This window comes from Scleropages formosus, chromosome 2, assembly GCF_900964775.1.
Source record: "Scleropages formosus chromosome 2, fSclFor1.1, whole genome shotgun sequence".
NCBI classification, from domain to species: domain Eukaryota; kingdom Metazoa; phylum Chordata; class Actinopteri; order Osteoglossiformes; family Osteoglossidae; genus Scleropages; species Scleropages formosus.
In genome coordinates this window covers 12,485,580-12,510,538 of record NC_041807.1, presented here as the reverse complement: position 1 = coordinate 12,510,538, position 24,959 = coordinate 12,485,580, and the positions used below count along the sequence as shown (strand labels likewise).

Sequence of the window (24,959 nt, the reverse complement as noted above, 5' to 3'; positions counted from 1 at the left end):
AGCTGCTTGGCTGAGGAGAGCGGGCGGCGGAACTCCGAAGCTAGTGCTGTACAAATGCAAATGATATATTCTGTATGCAACGGCACGAATGGACACTAATTTCTTTGTCCCTTTAAAAAGTTAAAAAAGAACAGAAAAGAATCGAAAATCTAATAGATTTAAAAGGAAAAAAGAAAATCGAATAGATTTAGAAAAAGCAGGCGTTGGTCTGGTTACTACTATAATTTACAGATAATTAGTAATAGTAGGGTAGAGGGGTGCGGTGGCGCAGTGGGTTGGGTTGGGCTGGGTCCTGCTCTCCGGTGGGTCTGGGGTTCGAGTCCCGCTTGGGGTGCCTTGCGGCAGACTGGCGTCCTGTCCTGGGTGTGTCCCCTCCCCCTCCGGCCTTACGCCCTGTGTTGCTGGGTAGGCTCTGGTTCCCTGTGACCCTGTATGGGACAAGCGGTTCTGAAAATGTGTGTGTGTGTGTGTGTGCTTCCATTAAAATCAAATGTGAGGAAAAGTGTTTGTACTTAAAATTGTATTCAGTAGTTCAAAACAAGTTTGCAGGAAAAAACTCATGAGGCAGCAAAGGAAGCAAGAAAAGCCACTGTGATGCTTAATGTTGACCTCAAACACAGATGGTGACGTTTGCCTAGCTAGCTCTTTCTGTCCACGTTTTCAGTTGGGCAGTGCAACATGACACAAGAACAAAGGTGCATGCAGAGTGTTGATTCATGTCAGACTGCCTGGGGTTTTTCCCAGTCAGCAAGGTCTGCAATATGGCAATGGAGAACACAAAAGACAGAGATGAGGGATATTGGACTTCTGGCCTAAGGCAAAGTAACACACCACCTATCTCAGTATTGTTAAACCAACACTTAATTTAAAAGCGTTGTGTGCCCTGAGAATGCCGTGGATGGAGTCATGTTTGTTTTTTGGGAGGACACATGAACTACATTCATTTCTGTGCTCATTATTTACAAAATAGCCAAACAGTAAGTAATACGCAGATAGCTTAGTACAAATGTCCTGTACCATTCTACTAAATATTTGCATAACTTTGCAAACCACTGACACACACACAAGCTTTTGAGTTTACAGTCATTTATTGAGCTTTAGACATTTCATAGCTGTCAAAGATGCAAAGCACATCTGGCTTCCTAGCAAGTTGCTTGGCCTTGGTCCCTGATGCATCCTGGGTGTCTGCAAGACCCAGTTCCAGCAAAGCCTGGACTGCAGAGGCATGCTGTCCAGCACAGGCCATGTGGAGTGCTGGAAGAGAAAGAGAAGCCAATGCTTGATTGTTCATCACAGACCTTGAACCTTTGTTGTTATTATTCTTTGCTTACCTGACACATTTTCCTGAAGCAATAGAAAATTATAGATTTATACAATACACAATTGATTATATTAATCATACAATGAGTATCTAAGACAAAATACATTAATTTTCAAAGAGTTTCAAAATTTCCAGGTAATTTAAAAACTATTTTCTTCACTGTTCTATTTTCTTAATTCTTTATGTGTCTTTTTAGTAGCAGTAAAGTAAACAAAACCAGAATTAATTCAGCTCACTTCTAGTGTTTATAGCTCATGTCTGGTGTTTTGTAATCAGTAAAAAGAAGTTGAAGACTGCATGTTAATGGGAGGAATTGATTTTAAAAAAAGGGTATGAAATGGGAGTTTGTGAAGCCAACATTTTAAAATTAATTCTAAATTTCATGTAGCTATCAGTTGTGCTTTCATAATCTCTTGGTAATGGAGTCATTTGCTGCACCTGGTGCTCATTGTTCTTGAACCCAGCTACAGCAGTCAGGCTGTGAGAAATAAGTATGACTAGGGAGAAGACTGCTAGTAAGTTTTAACTAATTGTGACATAGGCGGTAAACATGCTTTCAGAGTTACTGAAATCAGTCACGCACAGTGCATTCATAAGTTAAGCAGCCAGTATATACAACTGCCATTATTAAAGTAACAAGCTCAAAATTTTTAGAAAAATCAGAATCAGCAGATGTTTTACATGAAAAAGCAACAGGTCTAAACCAGTGAAATGTTTGCAGGTTAGGGTTTCATTTGTTGTTACACCAAAGTTCTTTACAGTAGATCACAGACTGTCTGATATTATCTGTAGATGGTGTAACAGAGGCTAAGTAGAAGACACACTGGTTTCTCAACTTACAAACACATTAGGGATTAGAAGCCTTATCTGGATATGAACACAAATCCAGCCACGATAACACAGTTAATAAAATAATAGACTGATTTATACACAAGTTCTACCAAAAAAAAAAAACTTCAGAAAAAGCTATAATGAATTAATTTCCTGAATGGCTATATTTATTCCATCAACTGCTTGTTCAGTGCAGAGCTATGGTGGTCCAGCGACTATTGTGGGAGCATAGCACATAATGAATAGTACACCCTGGGAAGGTTTATTTTATCGTTTTTCCATTAGGTCTTTTATTAGGTTACATTACAATTAAAACTCATTTAAAATTTAAAAATAAAAATACATCACTTCCAAAAACTTGTATTTAATGATGTGTTGGCCAATTCATCCCATAAAATTGTCCAATGTTTGTCCTTGTTACTGATTTCTCAGGAAAGCCACACATGAGCTGCAAACACTGAAAGCATGCAAAATAAATCCTGTGTGATATTCTTACTGCGTCTGGGTGCTCTTTACTGGCAGCTAAAGGCATACTGCACTACAAAACATTTTCTTAGGAGGTCATCAGAAGAAAACACATTTTAAAATAAACAAACTAAAAAGAGTCTCTTTGAAAATTTGTAACCTGAATGTTCATACACAAGGACCCAGGGCATGAAGTAAGAATGACCGTGCCAAAGTAACTGAAATGAAATCCTGAATGTTCCTAAATGACATGGTCACTTCAGTGGTTTGTCTTTGCATGGTGAAGATAACATTCACATGACAGCAACAGTAAGAATTAGCCAGATGCCAAAGAATATGAAAAGTTAAACCCGTATTTTGAGGCCCATAAATGCGATCTGAAGCACAGGCTCATTGTAACAATGCAATTATTTGAAAAGGTAAATTAACTCTCAAGATGATATACTCACAAAACAAAAAAGAAAGACACAAACACATTATTTGGACATTAATATACAACAACCTTTAATTAATATGGTAATATACTTTAATGGCTACCTGTTCTTCCTTTCTTATCCCTTGCTTGAAGATCTGCTCCTAATGCAAAAAGAGTCCTTATGGTACCAATGTGGCCTTCCTATAAAAAAAAAAAAAAAACTGGTCATGCATAGAAGAGTTAAGAATCAGCTTACAGGTTCTTGATAGTACATGTGTGTGGAATTTCTATTGTGACTGCACATGATTGGGAAACTTTCTTTTGGAAAAGCTGAAAACTGATTGCTGCTCATGTTCAAACCTTGGGTGGTAGTTATTTACAATCCCTGAGCTATTTGTTTATTAATTTATGTAGCTGACATCATTGTCCAAGACCATTTAGTGTTAGATTTCTACAATAAAGTAACAATTACAGTGGGTCCTTTTTATCAGACAACTCTTTAACAATTTGCTTCACTCACACACACATTTTCTGAACCGCTTGTCCCATATGGAGTCGCGGGGAACCAGAGCCTACCCAGCAACTCAGGGCATAAGGCCGGAGGAGGAGGGGACACACCCAGGACGGGACGCCAGTCCGCCGTAAGGCACCCCAGCCCACCACAAGGCACCCCAAGCGGGACTTGAACCCCAGACCCACCAGAGAGAAGGACCTGGTCCAACCCACTGCGCCACTGCACCACCACACCACCGCACCCCCTTGCTTGACTGACAGCCCTCCATAAATAATAAATAAGACATCCAATGGAGGCACTTTTTTTTGACAGTAACTGAATATATATGACAACATCTGAGGTAATACTGGGCAGGTGCACCAAAAACAGGACCTTAGTTCTCTTTGCAAACATGGTGGCCTCAGATTCATATCATTGACTCATATTTTGAGTTTAATTTTTGTAGTAATGATTTTGACAGTCAGTGGTGAGGCTATTAACTTCACTGTATTACAGTAATACAGAAAAGTAACATCGGATGAAAAGAGCTCACTGTATTTACCCATTTATACAGCTGAGTCATTTTACTGTATCAATTCAGGGTAAGTACCTTGTTCAGTAGTAGTTAAACTTAGGCACTTATCCTAAATAGCACCACTAAATTTCCCAACTGTATAAATGGGTAAATAATTGTAAGTGGTGTACCACTGCAAGTCGGTTTAGAGAAAAGCATCACCTAAAGGAATTAATGTAAAGGTTCTATAACAGAAGTGCAGATCTGAATCTCAGACTTTCCACTTGCAAAGTGAAGGCTCTTATCACTACATTACTTGCTGTCTCAAAAATGTCCTTTGAGCCAGATTCGAACCGGCAACCTAAGGATCCATATTCAATAACCCACTACAGCCCTCTGCTTTACTAACAGAGCTATCAAACTTATTGACCTAATTTAAATTTTGTCACGTATGATGTATTAACAACTTTAAAGAAAAAAAAAAAAAAAAAAAAAACCATTCTGCTCAGAGACCAAAATGTATGAACCTTGGCAGCATAATGCAGAGCTGTGAGCTCCATGTCAGTAGCTCTTTCATTCACATCCACACCCAGCTCCTCCACAATGAAGTATAGGGCCCTCTCCTGGGCCGCTAAAGATGCATGGTGCAGCGGCTGTGCACCCATGCAGTCCATGGCTGTTGGAGATGCCTGCAGCAAACATACACACACACAAGGCCTGGTAAAAACATTCTTGTAAAATTACAAAATGCTTCACACAGTTAAAGTTACTACTGTAGGTGTAAAGTACGATACAGTAGATGTCAAAAATAGAGAAAACTGAAGAGTAATTATTAAAGCAATTTATGTGGGGAAACAGGAGACTCTACAGTCTGTAATGGTGGACAAGCAACTCCATCACACCAACACATAAGCTCACACAGGTGAACCACGTGGTGCAATCAGCTTACCTGATGCTTCTCCAGCAGCAGCTTAGCGATGCTAATGTGACCATTCCTAATGGCATCCATGAACGGCGTGACTCCACAGCTGTCCCTGCTATCTGCCTTGTAGACACATCTGAAACCAGTGAGCACAGGCACCAATACTACACAGTCATTCAAGACATAGTGACCAATGCTACACAGTAACATGGTGGGTGTCATGGTGGTACAGCGAATAGCGCTTGCTGTCTGACAATGCCTGAGTGGTGTTAGAAAACATGGGCTCAATCCCTGCTCAGCCTGTGAGGAGTTTGTATGTTCTCAATGTGTCTGCATGGGTTTGCTCTGGTTGCTCCAGTTTCCTCCCATAGTCCAAAGACATGCTGTTCAGGTGGATTGGTTGACTCTGTGTCACCTGTAATACGTGAGTGACAGATACAATGTGTTTCACCGATATATGGATAAGTAACTCATTGTAAGTAGTGTATATGGCAGTGATGTATAAGGTTTGGGCTGATAACACTACATAGTATTCACTGGAAGTTGCTTTGGAGGATTTGGTAAATGCAGTAATGTAACACCAAGCCCACACAGAGCTGGACACACATGGGCTAATATACCAGTTCCAAACCTGCCAAGCACTGAAGACAATCTGTCTGGGCAGGCTATGTTTTTTTTTTTTTTTTTAGCATTAGATCATTGCAACTGTGTAAGCTGTGCTGCAGCAGAAAATGACTAGCTAAAAGGTCATACTTACTCATTCAGGAGAATACTGACAACTTCTTCACAACCATGCATAGCTGAAAGGAAAAAATAGCATTGCAAAGATATTTTCTGCTATATTTACATAACAGCTGTCAGTTCTTTTCTCCCATAGAATCTTTAACAAAAGTAAAATTAATGTTGAGCTATGGAAATGACCAAGCTTTACAGAATGTTTGAGGATAGCCCAGGATAGCATTTCATGTCAGTCTGCCTTCTGATGCCCTCCTCAATAACAGTCACTCTGCCAGGGTGCCTGTGTACCTGCTGTGTGCAGTGGACTTCGGAGGATTTTGCTTTGCGTGTTCCACACCTCTGGGCTGGCCAGCAGGAGGCGTCGCACCACTGCTGGGTCCCCTTCTCTGCAGGCGATGTGGAAGCAATTCCAGCCATCCTTGTTCTTCAGTTCTGGGTTTGCACCGTGCTCCAGCAGCGCTTCAATGACCCCTAAGTCTCTCTTTGTGCAAGCCATCATGAGAGGGGTCCTGGAGGCAGATGAGACAAACAGGGGACACAGCTTAAGACACTTCAACTCGTGACATTCGCAGAGAACCTGCCTAGGTAAGGTGGAGCTGCACAGAACAATGTCACACACTTAATTCTGTGGATACAGCTGGACGTAACATTACATAGGGTGTTAACAGGTGGCACACATCACATTTCCCCTGGTGTATAAGCAACATGTGTACAACTCCCAGGGATATTATTGCTAACAATTTTGGTCCCCACAAAACCAGTCACATTTTATCACACGTCCTGCTGAAAAGATCCATCTGGGTGCTCACAGAAACATATCCTGCCAGCTTGACTCAAACCAGCAACCCCACATGCCATGTTATGAGAACATCTGAAAAGATCGGAGTCCCAGTGGCATCCGAAAGCAAGGTACACTATTCTTTGGAGGTTTTACTGGAACACTTAGAGTGCACAAATAAAAGAGTTTATTAAGAACAGCAGCTCATGTCACAATTTCTCAGTGGAACCTTTTTTGCTCCCGCTTAGACTCAGTGCAGCCTATAACAATTCCTGCTTCAAATTAAGAATTAACCAATGACAATTAAGCAACCTTGGCCAATTTACACCCTACAGGCTGGCAGGAACCCTCTCAATGATTTGCTCTTGGTGTAAAACACCACACCCTCTACTCACCATCGACACCTCATACAACAACGGCTGCATCCGCAAAGCCACTGGTATTGTGGACGACCCCTCTCGCGGAGTCTTTGCCCTTTTCCCATCTGGCAGAAGGTACAGGAGCATCCGTGCCACCACCGGCAGACTCCGCAACGGTTTCTTCCCTGAGGCGGTCAGATTACACAACAGCACCCTGTTGCCTCCCAACGCTCACCTCACACCTGGCACAGTCAAATAGCTCACCCAGACTCCATACGCTAACAAACTGTCTGTAGACTACAGTTCATAGCCCCATGTCTGCATCTACATCTGTCCTGTGTCGCATGGTTTCCGGAGAAACGACATTTCATTCCACTGTGTATACAAGCTTATGACAATAAAAACAATTTGAACTTGAACACCGCAACAGCTTTTTCAGTCTGTCCGCTTACTGCATGATCATGATAATTAATAATTGTAATGATAATATTCATTGCATGTCGCTTTGGAGAGAAGCGTTTGTTCCCTGAGGAATTGAAATATAAAAAAATGTATTAATTGTGCTATGGTAGTTCATTTTAAAACGGTTGTGAAAAAATGTCCTTCGAGCCGGATTCGAACCAGCGACCTAAGGATCTCTACCATTATTAACCCACTACAGTCCTCCGCTCTACCAACTGAGCTATCGAAGGAACACAGTACTTGAGATACACGAACACAAACTAGTCATGATTAGGGATAAAAGTGAGCATGTACGCTGCTATGCTGAATATAAGCCTAGCCTAAGGTGCAGTAAATTAGGAGCAGTTACCAGTCGCCTTTTTTCAGGCAGTCCACGCGAGCCCCCCTAGCCAGGAGGTAGCGCACACATTGCGGGCGGCTCGCGGACGCGGCCTCGTGCAGAGCCCTCTTGTAGTCGGCGTTGCACAGTTCCACGTCCATGGCCACGTCCTCCATCAGGAAGCGGAGCACAGCGCAGTGGCCGTAGCGGGCTGCGTGGTGCAGCAGCGTGTCGCCCGACTTCCCCCGGTGTTTGTTGCGCACGGAGGTCCTGAAGTCGTGGTCGCGCAGCAGCTCCTCGATGGAGTGCAGCTGTCCCTCTTGGGTGAATTTCACCAGGAGTTTCCACAAAAAGTTTTCATCGTCCATCTTACTTCTGATCGGTGTTACAAACCGCACGCACGCACGGTTCCCTTTTGCTCTTCATTAGGTTAGTATAGTTTTATAGCAGTGTGTGTTTCAGTCCATTTTAATTTCGCCAGAACGCATCTGCAAAACGTGAGGGCCATTATTAAACATGATCTCAGCGTTGTTTTTTAAAAAAAAAGTGTGCAGTCGAATCCGCGAATATAAACAGTAGCGCCATGTTTAGAAATCGGCCGATCAAAGTTTAACCATGCGTTGGAAATCATTTACCCACATCAAATTTACACCCCCCTTCGCCAACGCATCTTACGCTGTAATATCACGTTAAAGAACTAAACAAAATCTTTCAAATATTTCTATATCCAAAAAGTCCTCCTAAAGAAGTGAATTTTATATTTGATATTCAAACTCCGTGAAAAACCTGCTCATCCCTGTCTTCGCCCCCTGAAGTATGCCATGTTTTACGACCCGTATGTGAGTAGGTGCAGTGTAACAATATAGGAAACAGCCGTGTGTCCACAGTTCTAGGAACTCTGGTGTATCTTGTTTAATATGAGCGTAGATAAATTCCTGAAAAAACCCGGGCGGCGGTAAAGTGCAGGACGCTGCACATCCGTCTTTCCAGTTTTACCCGTCGAGTGAAAAAGTGTACACACTCGGGCCGGGGATAATCGGCGAGCAGACTGCACTGACTACAAGTGCAAGTCAGACAATCAAATGCACGTTTATTTTGTAGTTTGTATTGTGTAAAAAAAATTTTAAAAAAACCCAAAAATGCTTTCCAGCCTGGCGGCGCGGCTGCTTTGGAACTGAACTTGAGCATGGAGTCGTCGGCGCGAGGTGAAGCCCTGTGCGTACGAGGCGCCGCGGACAACCGGCAGAGTGTAACCGCGCGTGCCCGTCCATTAATTAAATTAATGCACTTAATCGTGCGTGATGTCGCGCATGACACTCACTTGTTGTTGTTGTTGTTGTGTGGACATGACATGAGCTTACTTCGTAAAGTAAAGTTATGGGAAGGAGAAATATGGTTTAATCCACCCTCCTCGGGGTACTTAAGTTGAAGAGATGTTTTAAGAGAACTAAGAAACTTTCGAGAAGAGATTAACCTTTACGATAACCGAGTAAACTACGCTACAGAGTCGACAGTATGACCACCAGAGCAGGGGAACTGATTGTGATCTTTGCTCAGTGGACAGGATGAGCCGTGTTTCCGGATCTCTCTGCCATTCCAGGAAGGGCTAAGCGGAGGCACCTGAGCACCAGGGAGTGTTTTAGCCTGAGCCAGAGCACAGCTGGCAGTCGGTCCCTCACCCAGCCTTTCTCCGTCCCACGTGGCAACATGGACCCCGGTCGTGGGCTGTTCCCCAGATTATCCTCAAAGAGGAGAAGGGGAGGTAGGACCAAGGAACTTGGTAAGTGCTTTTAACACCTTGGCAGTAACAACAAGGAGGGTAGCAGGTGTGAAAATGTAAATGTGAAAGATCCTCTGTTTTTCACTGAGAACAACAGTGTTGATGTTAAGAGATTGTCTGGTCAGGTTTGTGGTGGATTGACTGGTCGGTCTGTCTTATCAGCTGTGTGAATTTATATTATACACCTTTCTTCCTACTGGCACAGACACAGAGGCAACAAGTACCAAACAGCAGAAGGAAATCACGGCCTTCTTCCCTGTGACCAGTGTGGTCAGGGTCAATCCCCAGAAGGAGGAAGAGGAGATGGAAGAAGGGGAAGACTACATTTCTGATGAGCTGCTGCAGGACATCCCAGAGAATGATTGTTCTGTGAAGGTGGAGCCAGAGGACACTGCAGGAGTTTCAGGGTACAGCATTTGGGGACAGCCAAGTTGTTTGGATCCCGCAGCTCAGCATTTGGCCCAGCTTGGTCATGTGAAGCTTGAGGAAGAGGAAGATGTGGACCCCCTACCTGATGCTCACTACGGGCTTCTGGGAAGCAGGCATTGTGAGGCAGAGCCTAGTGGCCATGTGAATGAGCTTCCAGAGGAGGTTCTGAAGGTGGTGCTTGCCTGTCTGCCTGCGGTGGACCTCTTCCGGAGCATCATACGAGTGTGTCGTCATTGGAGGAACGTGGTCACAGATCCAATGGTGAGATGCCATCTGGTGGGAATGACATGACTCCCTCACGTTTTTCATTGCTCTGTTCATAGTTCTTTTAAAAAAAATGTTTCCAATGTTTTTCCATCTTGCTGCAGTTTGTGCCCTGGAAGAAGCTGTATTTCCGGTACCGAATGAAGGAGAGCCAGGCAGTAGAAGAAATCACATTGATCCTTATGGAGAACAGCATCACTCCACAGGAGGACCTGTGTGTGCTCAACATGGTTAGGTAAGTGAGCGCCTCCACTAATCTACGTTAAGGCTGTGGCCAAGGTTATATAAGACACTGTGTCAAGGTCCCACTTTGACTTTCCCTGCAGGTATATGTCCCAGTTCAAACACAGCTCTAGTGTCAATCCAGAGAAGGTTCTTTCACGTGCGAGACGCCATCGTCTGTTTGTCCAGGCCGAGGCCTGCCTGAAGCACAGGATCCCTGAATCAGAGCAGGTTGGTCATGTGCAAACCTGCTATCTCTGCCAATCAGGTGCTGGTTTTCAAAAGGACCAAATATGTAAAAAAGTAAATAAAGGGTCATTAAGGTCATTTACATTATAGTGATGATGATAGCTTGATGTCTTGACATTGGTGAATGGAACTGTTGACCTAGTTTGAACTCGTTGCAGGGTCTCAACGTGTGGTCCACCCTCACTCTGATGCTTATCCTGGCCCATGGTGTAATGGACATCCTGGACCTGGTGCACTTCCTGAATGCTTCGCAGTGCCTACCCTCTCCATACACTATCACAGAGTTTTTGTCGTGCATCGCCACGCTGCTGCTGGCTATGAGCGAAAGTGGTATCAGCATCACAAACAGGTGGGACACTACAGGGAAAGATGTAAAGCATTGTGTATGTAGACGTCTCTGTCTGTGTAGGCCTTCATCTTAGCTGATGTTTTGTCTTTCTTGCAATCAGAAGTAATTTTTCTGTTATTTGTGGTATAAATTGCGCACTAGTAGAGGCTTACAGTAGGATTTGCATTCCTCTGCTCCACTGACTGGTACTTCAACTATGTTGTTAGACCAGGGCACCGGTTTGTGAATTGTAAAGGATCTGACATTGTCAACCCGTATAAGGAACTTTGGTCAACAAGGGCCACTGATGGCTCTGTTGCTTCTAGAAGCAAAGTAATTAGTGAATATTATTTCTATAGGGGCACAGTGGCGCAGTGGGTTGGACCGGGTCCTGCTCTCCGGTGGGTCTGGGGTTCGAATCCCGCTTGGGGTGCCTTCCGACGGACTGGCATCCCGTTCTGGGTGTGTCCCCTCCCCCTCCGGCCTTACGCCCTGTGTTGCCGGGTTAGGCTCCGGTTCCCCGCGACCCTGTATGGGACAAGCGGTTCTGACTGTGTGTGTGTGTGTGTGTGTGTGTGTGTGTGTGTGTGTGTGTGTGTGTGTGTGTGTGTATTTCTATACTTGGATAGCACTTTTCTCCATTGCAGTTTAAGTTTTGCCCATGTTAATTTCTGGGTGTGTCACTGAAGCAGGTTATTTTATGTACCAGGGCCCCTTGTGGGACTTGTAACCTTAAGGATACTAGTTCAACTTTTTATCCTCACTCACTTCACTACCTTCTACCTTTACAGAGATGGTCTTAGAACCTGAAGAACTGTTGTACACATCCTAGAGATGTTATTGCATTAATGTCATACTGTTATTGTGGTACTCAGCCTAATTCCAGTTGTGTTATTGAGCAGAACTGCAGACTGTTAGTTTAAATGAGTTTAGCTTATCTAAAGTAATGTTTTAACCAAAAGTGAGGACTGAAATAATATACAGGCAGTCCCCCGGTTACGAACGTCCGATTACATACAACCCGTAGTTACCCCTTAGCTGGGTCCAGCCTCCTCCGTGTCCTCGGTTCACAGTGACAGTAATAACATTCATTATTATTTCTTTCTATGTCTCTTAATTATAAATAATGTAGTTACATTTATTATTGTTATCGTTATCATCATTACATTGTATTATTCTTATTATTGTTATTACAATATTGTTATATTAAAGATGTTTTAGTGTATCTGGAAGTGTTTCTTTAATGTTTTTTTATGCATAGAAAGGTACACTATACAGTACTGTGCAAAAGTTTTAGGTACTTAGATGTTTGAAAAAATATTTATTTTAGACAGTTAATGTCTTCTGCATTAGTGTCAATGGGAAAGACCATATTTTAGATTTTCAAGCATTCCTTTTGCAAAAACTTAGTTTTACAGTAAGGGTTTTGTATGTCGTTAAAGAAAGAAAGTACACACATACACACACACACATGTCTGAAGCCTAACCCAGCAACACAGGGCGCAAGGCTGGGGGGGGAGGGGACACACCCAGGACGGGACGACAATCCATCGCAAGGCACCCCAAGCAGGACTCGAACCCCAGACCCGCCAAAAAGTGGGACCCACCCAAACAGGCCGTGACCCCGCTCAGGGCAAGCGGTTGTTGACGATGGATGGTTACTAAGCTTTATAGGAAGTTTATTAATTAAGAGCATTATTTTTGGAAGCATTCTCACTTTACAGCTTTCTTCCCCCCACCAAGTGCCTAAAACTTTTGCACAGTCCTGTGTATGAAGACGGATATTTGACTGACTGACTGACGTTAGACTGTACCTAAAAGTTCTGATTTACATAAAAATCCGACTTAAAGACAGATTTAGGAACGAAACTCGTTCGTAATCCGGGGACTGCCTGTAATAAAGTTTATGGGCCAGTCTTCATAATTACTGTGTCGATTATTGTGACTTATGACTCCCAGTAATGAGTGTGTTTTACCACCAGATGGCACTACAACATTTTCTACGTTCTTCACCTTATTGAGAACGGTTCTTCCCCGGAGCCAGTGTTTAAATCCTGCACAGAGGGCGGGGGGTGAGTGCTCATGGCTCTCAATTATACCTATAACTTCATGAATTTATAAAGACAGTCATTTACACACCTATACTTCATTATTTATTAATGATAAATTTCCTTTTCCAAATTTTATTCTGGGTGCTTGCATTTAAATGTGACTAAATGCACATTTCTACTATATATACTTTTTCAGAAGAAGTCATTTATAAGTATTAAGATGAGAAAGTTACACAATTTAACAAACATGATAATGTGAAAAAGCAAGTAAAACCGCTTAGAAAATTTTGATGTATAAGTATGTTAAGACATTTAGATCCTCATTTACATGTTAAAAATGCATCAAGGAGATCACATTTAATGAATAATGCTTGAAATCGTTACTCCCAGACCCTTAGCTGAGGAGGTAGGCAAAATGAGTGAGTTGTCCAGTTTGATCGATAGATCGTGACAGGACGACAAGCCAGCTGGGAGGTGAAGAATCTCCTCTGTTTTGGAGAGGTCCAGTTGGAGGTGTGATCTGACATCCATGCAGAGATGTCTGGCAGGCAGACAGCAATGCATATTGAAATGTCTGATGCTCCAGGTGGAAGGTATTTGTGAGAGTGAATGTATTTATTTATTTAGCTGACTCTTTTTTCCAAAGCGAGTTACCATATTAAGGTGCTTGCAAGAATTTACCCATTTATACAGCTGGGTAATTTTACTGGAGCAATTTAGGGGTAAGTACCTTGCTTAAGGGTACTACAGACAATCGAATCTGTGACCTTTGGGTTCAAAGGGAGTAGCTGTAACTACTATGCTACTAGCTGTCCCTACATCATGCTGAAGTCAACAGAGCTGTCAGAGGACCTAAAACTGTTTGTCCCACATGCTGGAAAAGGATATAATGACAGTTTCAAGGATTTTCAGTAATTTTTGTATGGGTTTCCTCCAGGTGCTTTGTTTCCTCCTGCTGTACAAAGACATGCATGTAATTGGTGACTCTAAATTGGTCATTTTGTGTGAGCGTGTGTGTGTTAACATTGTTCTGTACAGATGGTAGAATGATTGTATGTAGTTTAGTGCGCTATATCTGGCATTGTAAGTCACCATTGATAAAGGTGTCAGGTGAATACTACATAGTAATCGTTGTACATCGCTTTGGAGAAAAGCGTCTGTTAAATGAAGAAATGTAATATAAACATAACTGGCAAATGAAATGTGGGAGTCGGAAGGTGATGTCTCTGTTTTTTGCGGATGATGTCCATTTGGCACCGTCACATGGCTGCCTCCAGCACACACTGGAACGGTTTTTAGCCAAGTGTGAAGCGGTGGGGATGAGGATCAGCACCTCAAAGTCTGAGTCCATGGTTCTCTCACGGAAAAGGATGGTATGTCCCCTCCAGGTAAGGGGAGAGTTTTTGCCCCAGGTGGAGGAGTTCAAGTATCTTGGGGTCTTGTTCTCGATTGAGGAAAGAAGGGCGCGCGAGATTGGCCACAGACTGGGATGAGCGGCAGCAGTAATGCGGTCGCTGTATTGGACTGTAGTGGTGAAGGGGGAGCTGAGCCATAAGGCGAAGCTCTCCATTTACCGGTCGATCTACGTCCCTACCCTCACCTATGGCCATCAACTCTGGGTGATGGCCGAAAGAATAAGATCGCGGATACAAGCAGCCGAAATGAGTTTTTTTCCGCAGGGTGCTAGGACTTACTCTCCGTGACAGGGTGAGGAGTTCGGACATCCGAGAGGAGCTCAGAGTAGAGCCGCTACTCCTTCACATTGAGAGGAGCCAGTTAAGGTGGTTCGAGCATCTGATAAGGATGCCCCCTGAGCGCCTCCCTTTGGAGGTATACCAGACACGGCCAACTGAGACGAGGCCACGAGGTCGGCCCAGGACCTGCTGGAGGGGTTATATCTCACAGTTGGCCTGGGAACAGCTGGGGATCCCCCAAATTGAGCTGGAGGAAGTTGCGGGGGACAGGAGTGGCTGGGCCTTTCTGTTCTCCCTACTGCCACCACGACCCTTTTAGCATAAGCGGGACAGAAGATGGATGGATGGATGGTAAATGAAATGAATCTTCCAACAAGGCAGTGATCTGAAACATTGACTTTAAAAAACAGAATATTTGAAGAGTGCATGTAGTTTTTCACGTCACTCTGCATGCCTGGGGTAAACTATGCCAAATTGAGACCCGTGAGCCCTTGACATTTAAGTTGAATTGAACATATTCTTGTGACCACAAACACAGTGGGTAAACTCCAATGAAGTGCTTATCTTGAAGTTACTTATCTTGTTTGACCACCAGGACAAGTTGTGGAATTTCCTTCCGACCCACCCATGAGCAACAGCAAATCCTCAGTCACGACATCCTTGCAGACCACATAGTTAAAATAATGGCATTTGCTGGTGAGAGGTACATTTTTATCATTAGTGTGCTTTTCTGCTTGTCTCTTTCTCTGTCTCTTGCTCTTTCCGAAAGTGTTTAACACATGCATTTACAGCTCTCAGTTCAGTTTCTTTTTATAGAGCACTCTTCTCAAATTTCAGCATACAATACAAAGTCACAAGACAGTAGCAGCAGTTACAGCTAGTCGCTAGGATAAGTCAGCTGTCAGCTGCAGAGAGGAAAACAAAATCTCCCAGCTTTGATGAAGGGAAAAAAATAAACCTCTGAATCAAACTTGGTGAATGCTGGGGGAACTAGTTGTGTAGCAGTATTGAAAGAGGTAAAAGTACCAGTCAAGAAAAATGTGAGATGTCACACATGTTAGACAAAAAGTTTTAATTGTTTGACCTTCTTCCATTTACTTTTCGGAATTGTTTAGAAATATGAGTAGCTTATTTATGAGAACGTTCTTCTGAACGTGTGGTTAAGCATTGAAAAAAGGCAACTAGATAAAGAACCAGTTTACTTGTTGTTGAGGCTGTTTTAATACACTGCCTGTCCGTTAAAAACACGCACACACGGTGGCTGAAGCTACTTGTCCCAAGCAGGGCCGTGGTGAGCTGGAGCCTAATACTGCAGCACAGGGCGCAAAGCTGAAGGGGGAGGGGACACACCCAGGGCGGGACACCAGTCCGTTACAAGGCACCCCAAGCGGGACTTGAACCCCAGACCCGCCAGAGAGCAGGACCCGGCCAAACCCACTGCACCACCGCACCCTCCACCCATTAAAAACAATAGATCTGAAAAGTCATTTTGAAGTGCCAGTTAAGTAATAAAATAATATTAGAAATATGGTACAGCCCTGGATGCCCATGTAGAGAGCAGCAATTAACTGCAAAACATTTGCTGGTTCACTGCCCCACGTGTACGCTCACACCAGTGGATTTGATGAACATTGACAATACAGATGTTAAACTTTGGCTACATTAATGCTTGGCATAGTCAGTTGGATGAGAAGAAGAGGACGTCCAAGAACATGCTGGCCAGACATCATTAAAGCCAATGTGAACATGCCCTTGAAAGAATTAAAAGGCACGGTAAAAAATCGTAAAGCATGGAGAATGATGATCCATAAAGTGACCAAAAGTCAGCCTCGACTGAACGGTTAAATCACGTGAAGCCAATTTTACAGCTTAAAGCTTCCCCCATGCCTTTAAAGATCTGTTCTTGATTATACAATAAATAAATAGCAATATGTTTGTCTTTGAGCAGATGGGATGAAGTGGAAGCTGATATCCTCTCTTTCCTCAGGCACGGGGAAGACGTCCACACTGGTGCAGTATGCCCGGCAGCGGCCACAACAACGCTTCCTATATGTGGCGTTCAACCGCTCGGTAGCTGCTGAGGCCCAGCGCACCTTCCCCAGAAACGTGGATTGCAGGACGGTCCACTCCCTTGCCTACCACAGCATTGGATCCAGGTGCTGTTTTCACTTCATGCTATATTTTATTTTCAGCCTGTACTCTGAAATCCTTGTCCTGTTTCACCTTTTGAGCATAATTCCAACTATGATTTTTTTTTTTTTTAAAAAGATTTTTTTTTTTTTTTTTTTTAATATATCCCCAGTTATCAAAGTATATCAGACAGAGGACCACCGGCAGCCCCTGCTTCCCATAAATACTATGTTTAAATGACCACACTTGCTTTACTAATGTATTTATTTGAAAAATTGAATTTTGCATATACTGTGGGTCACCAATTTTTATGAGGAATGAAAACAATATAAAGATAAAAGATTTTACAGTGACATACGGAGTGATGATGTTCTTATCATACGTAGAACTTAAACAAGAAGCAATTGCTGTACAAGCATGATGAATATGATGATTTGACAACACGGTGATCGTACTCTGATGTAAGTTGGTAAACGAGTCCTGTGCATAAACAGTAGGCATGGTTAAATTTTAATTGTGTAATTCTGTAATGGACTAACTTATTTGAGCGATTTAAGTGTCACTTTGCTCAGGTACGATGAGTGTCAGAGCTTGCAGACCACTTATTCTTGTAGAGCAAAGGCTGGCCGTGGACCACATTTTGAAGACCACTGGTCTGTAATCATACTTTGTCATCCATTACACCTAACCCCCTTATCCAGAATCTCTCACATGATTCTTCTCACTCCATTTCCAGAGTAAATGTGCTGAACTGCTACTTGTGATGTAAAATGAAAGGGTTTCTGTTTGGGTTTAATGATGATGCGTAAGATATATTTAAGATTTCTGGTGGTGTTGGTGTTTCACAGGTACCAGAAGATAAAGAAGCTCTCAAGTAACCTAAAACCCTTCTCCGTGTGCTGGGTTCTGCCAAAAGGCCGAGGGGGTTTTGTCAATGCCAAAGTCGTCAGCCAGACCATCAATGCTTTTTTTTCATCAGCATCCATCCATATTGGCGTTGAACATGTCCCAGCTGAGTACAAGAACACTAATGGGCAGAATACACGGCCAAACCATGAGGAAAAGCTGGTAGGCTTCTGATTTGAAAGCAGTGATGAGCCCTGCTTTGCTGGCCATTCATTTGGTGTCTTGGAGAACAGCAGACCTGAAATATAGAAACATACCAGTCTGTAGGAGCACTGTGTGAATAGTGTGCAACTCAGAGTTCCAGTTCTGCCACTTTCTGAACTAACAGTAAATTTTGTTTGTATATTTTCCCCCTGTACTTGGTGTTCTATCATGTCCTGACAGGCCCATGTGTTTCTTTGCAGATATTTGTGGGTATTGCCCAAGATATCTGGGAGAAAATGCAAGAACTGAGACCAACAAGGGAGTCTGCACACCACATGACACATGATGGTGAGTGGGAGGAGTGTGTATTGAAGAAAACGACATCAAACTAAGCATATATCCCTTCAGACCACCTCAGACTTAGTCTGTAATCCTTCAGGCCACCACAGACCGATGTTGTAATCCTTCAGGCCACATCTGTTGCTGTTTTAGCTCTTGCAGGACATCTCAGGCTCAGTCTGTAACTTTTCGCTCAGTCTTTGTTGGCATCTCTGTCCTTGTAGGCTACCTGAAACTATGGCAGCTGCAGAAGCCACGTCTAGACAAGTATGATGTCATTTTCATTGATGAAGCACAGGATTGCAGTCCAGGTACAGATACTTTACCTCTGGCACCATTATTGCATTTGGGTTTTCCTACAGCAGATTTGAGTCAGGAGGAATGACAGGAGTTTAATCAGAGGAAACACAGAGCAGTGTATATACACACGCATGCACGCACGCACGCACGCGCACGCGCACGCACACACACACACACACACCCACCATCTGAACCGCTTGTCCCATACAGGGTCACGGGGAGCCAGAGCCTAACCCGGCAACACAGGGCGTAAGGCTGGAGGGGGAGGGGACGCACCCAGAACGGGACGCCAGTCCGTCACAAGGCACCCCAAGCAGGACTCGAACCCCAGACCCAGAGCAGGACAAGGGCCAACCCACTACGCCACCACACCCCCTCGCAGTGTATATAGCCTTCCTAAAATATACATGTTGTTAAGGGTTTAAGGAGAGTAGTTCACTCTTTTCAAAGGGAGGTAAAATACTTTTCTTTCTAAATGATAAATTCTGAAACACAGCAAAAAACCTGAAGATCATGCAGCTCTCACAGCACACGATTGTCTGCTGTTAATGTTATAATTTTTTCAGGGAGTCAAGCAAAAAAGTCTTTGTTACTGTCCCACCTCTGATCCTGTCAAAGAACCTTTGAAAACAGGAACATTAGCGCTATAGACCTTTTGGGGGAAAAAAAAGAAAAAATGCAGAAAATGCTTTGCTCCTTCCAAACCTCCGTAAATGACAACTAGCAGGTTAGGGAGGGCTCACCACATTGGTGCCTGGCCTCCAGCTTCATGAGCTCATTCAGAAAAATGTTTTTGCTGGCACAAAGATATCTGCAGAGAAGGCAGGCAAGATGCTTTTTTTTTAATGTTACAAAAGCACATTCTAACATACTGAACATTCTGGTCTTGGGAGTAATGCATAAATACACATGCTAGACATGGATGTTTTTCATATGCCAGCACATGCATAACAGTATGGCAATTATAAAATGTGACATGACATGTGTAAAGAAAAAAATACAAATATACCATTTATTTGGTGGGGCCTGTTTACACAATATGTTTGCAGAGAAAGCTGGAAGTTAACAGGAATGCAGGTTCAAGGTACTGGTTGTACTTTATATTACATGTTTATGCACTGGTGAGGGTGCTGGGTGCTGGCAATGTTGATGGACTTTGGCCCTGCGTCAACTCTCTGTAGCAATCATGGACATCATGCTGTCCCAGAAGTGTGGGAAGGTCCTGGTGGGAGATCCTCACCAGCAGATCTATACATTCAGAGGGGCTGTCAATGCGTTGCAACTGGTACAACACACTCACCTGTACTACCTAACTCACGTACGTATGTAGACACAGCTCTAGTATGTGAAGCAGCTGTAAAGACATGCACAAAGATGATTTTGATGCCTGACACCTACAATACCACTCAAACACACAATGCATAAATTTCCACGACTTATTGTAATGCCATGTTGTTATTTTGAAGAGCTTCAGATTTGGACCAGAGATCGCTTATGTTGGAGCCACAATTTTAGAAGCCTGCAAAAAAGTGAGGAAAACTCTTGTTGGTGGAAATCAAGAAGGTAAATTTCTAATTTCATAAGTACTTCATGAATTAAGCAGCAGTCTCAAAGTTCCCAGTAGTATTGCAACAAGTTGTTTTAAAAGTGAAGGTCATGGGTTTGATTTCTATTGCAATTGTGTCATGATGGCTGGTGTTTCATGAAAATGAGTGAAACCAGTTTTGAGAGCAGTACTTTCCTTAAGGTATTTGTTGTGAGGCGTGGGGTGAAAGAAGGGATTGAGGGAACTGTAGGTGTCCACCAACACCCTGGTCTGTCTCTGGGCCATGTTCTTTTATTGGGTTGTTTTATTCACTAGTCGATGCGAATACTCTACCAAAACACAGAAAAAACATCCTGTCAATCCTGCTGCATGCACGAGTTATCTCCACTCAACAAAGGGAGGGGCTGTCGTCATCCTTGCTGTTGGCACCTCCATTGTTGCTGTTAGTGCCGCTGCTACTGATGAAGATGCAAGTGCACCATGCCAAACCTATTGGATAGGACAGAGAGAGACTGCTGTGTTGCTCTGCTCACATCTGAGTCTGTCCTTCTCCTCTGAGCCCTTCTCTCCGCTCGGTTAATGATGAAAACCATTTCAGGTGTGGAACTCTAAGACAACTCCCGGTGCTGGTATGTCCCACACCATGGAGCTGCCTGGGGTTCTGACAACTTTCTCGCCCATTCCGTGTCACAGTTTCAACTTGCAAACACAATTCTGACCAGGAGTCTGTTCTTAACTCAATTTGCTTGTCAGCCAATAAAACTTGTTAATACAGATGTGCCTTGATTTATTCATAAGGGTAACTTTGGTAAAAACCTCAAATAAAGCTATAATAAATTAAAATTGAGTAATGCATTTTTAATGACTTGTTATAAGAAAGACTAGTGTAGGATAAATTGGTGTGTTAGTTAATGTGTTCCTGTATTTGTTTACATATGCATGCGTGTGCTTGGTCCAGGAAATGTGACAGGAGAGAATGAGTCGGAGCACTTCCTGACGTTTGACCCAGAGAATCGCTCGCAATCAAGGCAGAAGAAGTTTGCGATTTTGTCGCGGTGTAATGTTACTGTGTTTGATGGAGCCGTCAAGCTGACAGAAGGCGAGCAACGCCCCAAACTGCACTTTGTTGGGGTTTGTGCACCTTAATACAACTGTTCAAGCTCTTAAATGTCAAAAGCTTACAAAACATCTTTGCTTTATCCATTTACATATTGTTTTACTGCCATGGTTGCTAAAAACTGCAGCTGTAATGGACACTTTCTTTCTTCTTTCTCTGTGTGTGTTATACAGGGTATTGACAGTTTCGGACTAGGGACAATTCTGGACCTATGGATCTTGATGCAGCCGGAGGAGGAACGAAATAAAAGTACTGTTTTTCAGCTTTCCTTTAAATGGCCTGTTTTTACTGTAACATTTCTTAGATCTTTATAACCTGACATCCTCTCAGAAACTGGTTTCCATATTAACCATTGTTCCATCACACAGGAAGCATAATGGTGTTAAGATTTCCTCAGCTGATCTCCTGTTCCGATTAGTGTGACTCAAGCCTCCTGCTGCCAAGAAGCTAAATAAAGAAATGCTGTCTTGTCCCTAAGTGGTTCCTCTATCTCGTGTGTCAAAGTGAATCTTTCTCCCTGGCCCAGAGAACCTAGCCATCAAGGACAGCTTCATCAAGCACTTCTGTAAGACCAAGCTGGGTGGCTATGCTGCTCTGAAGCGTTATGTCATTGAGTCAGAGGACCGTGAACTGGAGGTTAAACTGGCTGTGGTGGAGAAATACAACAGCCTTATCCCTGAGTTGGTGGACCGCATTTATGCATGTTCTGAGAGCAACCCTCGCCTTGCAGGTCAGTAAGAGACATGGCAAACACACTCTGCAGCTTGGAGACAAAATGTTTGTGGAAGAGAGTACAGAATGTGGTCTGGATAGGCGGAGTTTAGAGCAGATGTGGCTGGCGGCGCGTTTGTTTGAGTCATTGCAGTGCAGCTGATGGGGTGTTTGCTTTTAAGGCAGTGTGCAGATGTTTTAGTTCTTCAGCAAAAACTAAAAGCAATCTTACACAGAAACCTCTTCCCATGTCTCCCATCCACATGCTTCTCGTTACGGTTGTCTTGTTATTCTGTGCTTTTCTCCCCATCCCTCCTGCTTATTTGCACTATGCATATTTCCCCACTGTAGTCTTCTCCTTGCTGTGCCCCTAACATCACACTCTGCTTCTCACCCAGCACTGTGCTTTTCTCTCAAATGTGTCACTTTCCCCATGGGTCTCACTGTTGTGCTGCTCTCTTAGCGATGTAATTTTTTCTCCTACTGTGCTGCTCTTCCTACTCCTCCCTTGTTCCGAACTTCTTTCTTTCCAGGATTCCAATCTGCTCCCACCGCTGCTCACCATTGTTCTTGTTTTTTCCCCATTTGTGCTCAATTCCCACTTTGCTGTTGTCATTTTTGCACTCTCGATATCCATTGCTGTTTGGTGCTACTTTCCCCATATTTCCTCTTTCTTGTCTTTCTTCTTGTTTCAAGTACCTGAGGGATTCAGCTTATTCTCCTTTCCTTACAGATGTCATCCTGGGTACTGTTCATAAGTCTAAGGGGCTGGAATTTGATACAGTGGTGGTGACAGATGACTTTGTCAAAGTCCCCTGTGCTCGACACAACCTTGAGCAGCTGGTCCGCTGTATCAGAGGTAAATGCAGTGAGAGATTGGGGCAGAAGGCTACACTAAAGGGTGTCGGAGTAAAGAACTGACCGCAGCTATGATATGTAACATTTAGCAATTGTTTGATTAAACAAAGGAAGGATTACAGACATTGTTTATATCTAGCACATGCTAAATATGATTTTAGAGGACATGAGCATAGTCTTCCCCTCAATTTGGCACTAACTGCAGCAATGGAAATGACCAGAACAGCTGCTGATAAATTCAAGTTGACACGAAGGCATTGAGTCTGGACTCCAGGGTGCATGTGGTGACCTATGAATGACCTTACATACCACTGAAAATACTAAGCATTTCTTCCACAGCAAATGCTAATATCCAGGAATTCATAACATTGTCCACTCATGTGCACTTCAACAGCAAACATTCCAGAAGATGAGTGGAACCTGCTCTATGTGGCAGTGACACGAGCCAGAAGGCGATTGGTGATCACCAAGAGCATCAAGAACATCCTCACTCTGGCTGGGGTGAGTGGGCCTTTTCTCTCCTACTCTTCCACTTTCTTTTAATTTGCAGTCAGATCAAAGATTCCCTAAAAAAGAATATTTCTGTTTTTCCCTTTTCTCCAGCATTTCTTTTTTTCCGTTTCTTTCCTCAGGAGTACTTCCTACGGACAGAGCTGACCAGCTCCCTGCTCACCAATGGCCAGCCACCCCAATGCTCAGTGCGGGAATGCCAAAACTATGTGAGGGCAGAGTCAGCCCTCACAATGTGCCAGCTCCCCATCAGATATGTAAGGCCCTGGTGAAGCATTATAAGATTCATCTGTAGGCAGTGGGAAGTTGCCTGCACAAATGTGCTGCTAGCTGTCACATGGATGCTTTCAGAGCTGAAACAAAAAAACCTTCTGGTTCAGTTAAAATGAATGCTGCTTTTACACACACACACACACACACACACACACACACACACGCGCGCACACACTGAAGCCACTTGTCACGAGTGGGGTCACGGCAAACCGGAGCCTAACACAGCATGTAAGGCTGGAGGGGGAGGGGACGCACCCAGGATGGGACGCCAGTCCGTCACAAGGCATCCCAAGCAGAACTCGAACCTCAGACGTGCCAGAAAGCGGGACCTGGCCAAGCCTGCTGCGCCACTGCGCCCCCCCATGCTGCTTTTAAAGAAAGTTAAACACAAACATTTGGACATTGTTAGAATTTGAATACAAATGCTCTTATGGGAAGTTCCTTCTTTGCCTTTTGCATTGACCGACTGTGTGTATCCAGTGCTCACTGCCATCAGAGAGCTGAACTCCTGCCTGGAAGCTTGTAGGTTAAAACCCCCCCCTGGGGGCAGTTGCTGTTGTAACTGGACAATTTGTGATGTTAAGTGTAGAGAGTGATACAGTGCAGTTTGTGGAGTTTGACACACTGCGGTGTGACGGTGTGATGTGAGGAATGATGCACTGCCATGTCTGTTGCAGATGGATTCCGTGGAGGCAGGTGGGCCCCTCTGTGCCACATGTACAGAGCAGCGCCTGAAACATTCAGCCTTCCTCTTCGAGCCACCTGAGGTGGTGAGAGCCATGCCATACACCGAGGAGCGTGTGGAGCTGCCTGTCAATGTTGCCATGCTCATGGCACTGCTCTAACCTAACTGGATAAGTGAAACCACTTCAGTGGACCTGATGGCAGGACCTAGTACTGCTCTGAAGTACTGTTGCTGGAGTGCATCTGAAACTGCCAAACATGGCCCAATTGACTGTCTTGTTCCCATGTGCACAGATCCCCAGGAGCCCTTGCAGGCGAGAGTAACGTTGCCTTGCTGTGGTCCTCCTTGTTCCAGTGTATCATGACTGTATCACCTGTGTTTAGGTTCACACCTGAAAAAGTGTACCGTGTTTGGACAGACCTGCCACCGCTGTTGCCATCATGCCAGCCCATGTTTGTGTCACGTGTGCCAGGTGCTAATCCAGTGCTTTATTTTTATCTGTCACATTTTTATGTGTTTTTGTAATGCTAAAAAATTATTATGGATGAGTGTCATTTACTATGAAGCTTGTGGCTGTAAAACGTTTTCATGTGAATATGTATAATACCCATCATTATTCTTTAAAAAAGGCAGAATTGTGGAGAAGTGGTGGTAGGGCAGTGGATGGATTTTAGCCGATTTGAGAGTGAGCACTACTGTTCCTTCTCATGCTCTTGTTCCCCATGGTGTGTCTACTTTTCCCACACATGCTTTTCCAAGTTCTGTTTCGAAGCCCCTACTTCTTTTGACACAATGGACTCAGGAAG

General features: G+C 43.8%; 2 protein-coding genes and 1 non-coding gene across 5 annotated transcripts; 1 reads left to right on the top strand and 2 right to left on the bottom strand.

Moving 5' to 3' along the window:
• Nucleotides 1–1,087: 1,087 nt before the first annotated feature.
• Nucleotides 1,088–8,209, bottom strand: ankrd16 (ankyrin repeat domain 16). The gene is made up of 7 exons (XM_018747237.2): nucleotides 7,648–8,209; nucleotides 5,988–6,208; nucleotides 5,719–5,761; nucleotides 4,989–5,097; nucleotides 4,567–4,728; nucleotides 3,155–3,233; nucleotides 1,088–1,254 (listed from the first exon to the last, which is right to left on the bottom strand). Exons 1-7 carry the CDS (start codon nucleotides 7,983–7,985, stop codon nucleotides 1,088–1,090), a joined length of 1,119 nt encoding a protein of 372 aa, XP_018602753.1. The 5' UTR covers nucleotides 7,986–8,209.
• trnay-gua (transfer RNA tyrosine (anticodon GUA)) lies at nucleotides 7,437–7,528 on the bottom strand. The gene is given in 2 exon segments: nucleotides 7,437–7,472; nucleotides 7,492–7,528. It is a non-coding gene; the product is annotated as a tRNA-Tyr (tRNA).
• A 221-nt stretch (nucleotides 8,210–8,430) lies between the features above and the next one.
• Nucleotides 8,431–24,330, top strand: fbxo18 (F-box DNA helicase 1). 3 transcript variants are annotated; one of them, XM_018747469.1, is made up of 23 exons: nucleotides 8,431–8,456; nucleotides 8,768–8,822; nucleotides 9,218–9,397; nucleotides 9,603–10,087; nucleotides 10,195–10,325; nucleotides 10,417–10,543; nucleotides 10,720–10,910; nucleotides 12,872–12,961; nucleotides 15,230–15,330; nucleotides 16,622–16,790; nucleotides 17,613–17,638; nucleotides 17,744–17,832; nucleotides 18,075–18,162; nucleotides 18,378–18,464; nucleotides 19,635–19,771; nucleotides 19,920–20,016; nucleotides 20,958–21,130; nucleotides 21,290–21,365; nucleotides 21,643–21,846; nucleotides 22,561–22,686; nucleotides 23,080–23,186; nucleotides 23,318–23,452; nucleotides 24,146–24,330. In XM_018747469.1, the coding sequence occupies exons 1-23, from the start codon at nucleotides 8,439–8,441 to the stop codon at nucleotides 24,311–24,313; spliced, it is 3,060 nt and encodes a 1,019-aa protein (XP_018602985.1). In that variant the 5' UTR covers nucleotides 8,431–8,438; the 3' UTR covers nucleotides 24,314–24,330. The 3 variants fall into 3 exon arrangements, with proteins under 3 accessions (XP_018602985.1, XP_018602984.1, XP_018602987.1); XM_018747468.1 differs by having other exon boundaries at nucleotides 17,613–17,832; XM_018747471.1 differs by having other exon boundaries at nucleotides 8,433–8,832; nucleotides 17,613–17,832.
• The last annotated feature ends 629 nt before the right edge of the window (nucleotides 24,331–24,959 follow it).

What these genes read in the sequence shown, in the direction of transcription:
- fbxo18 (XM_018747468.1), top strand. An exon ending in GGATCCCTGAATCAGAGCAG is followed by an intron (nt 10,544 to 10,719) that starts GTTGGTCATGTG and finishes AACTCGTTGCAG; the next exon opens with GGTCTCAACGTGTGGTCCAC. An exon ending in ACATCCTCACTCTGGCTGGG is followed by an intron (nt 23,187 to 23,317) that starts GTGAGTGGGCCT and finishes TTCTTTCCTCAG; the next exon opens with GAGTACTTCCTACGGACAGA.
- ankrd16 (XM_018747237.2), bottom strand. Translation starts at nt 7,985, where the DNA reads ATGGACGATGAAAACTTTTTGTGGAAACTCCTGGTGAAATTCACCCAA. An exon ending in TGCCTGAAAAAAGGCGACTG is followed by an intron (nt 6,209 to 7,647) that starts GTAACTGCTCCT and finishes ATCTGCCTCCAG; the next exon opens with GACCCCTCTCATGATGGCTT. An exon ending in TGCTGCTGGAGAAGCATCAG is followed by an intron (nt 4,729 to 4,988) that starts GTAAGCTGATTG and finishes TGTTTGCTGCAG; the next exon opens with GCATCTCCAACAGCCATGGA.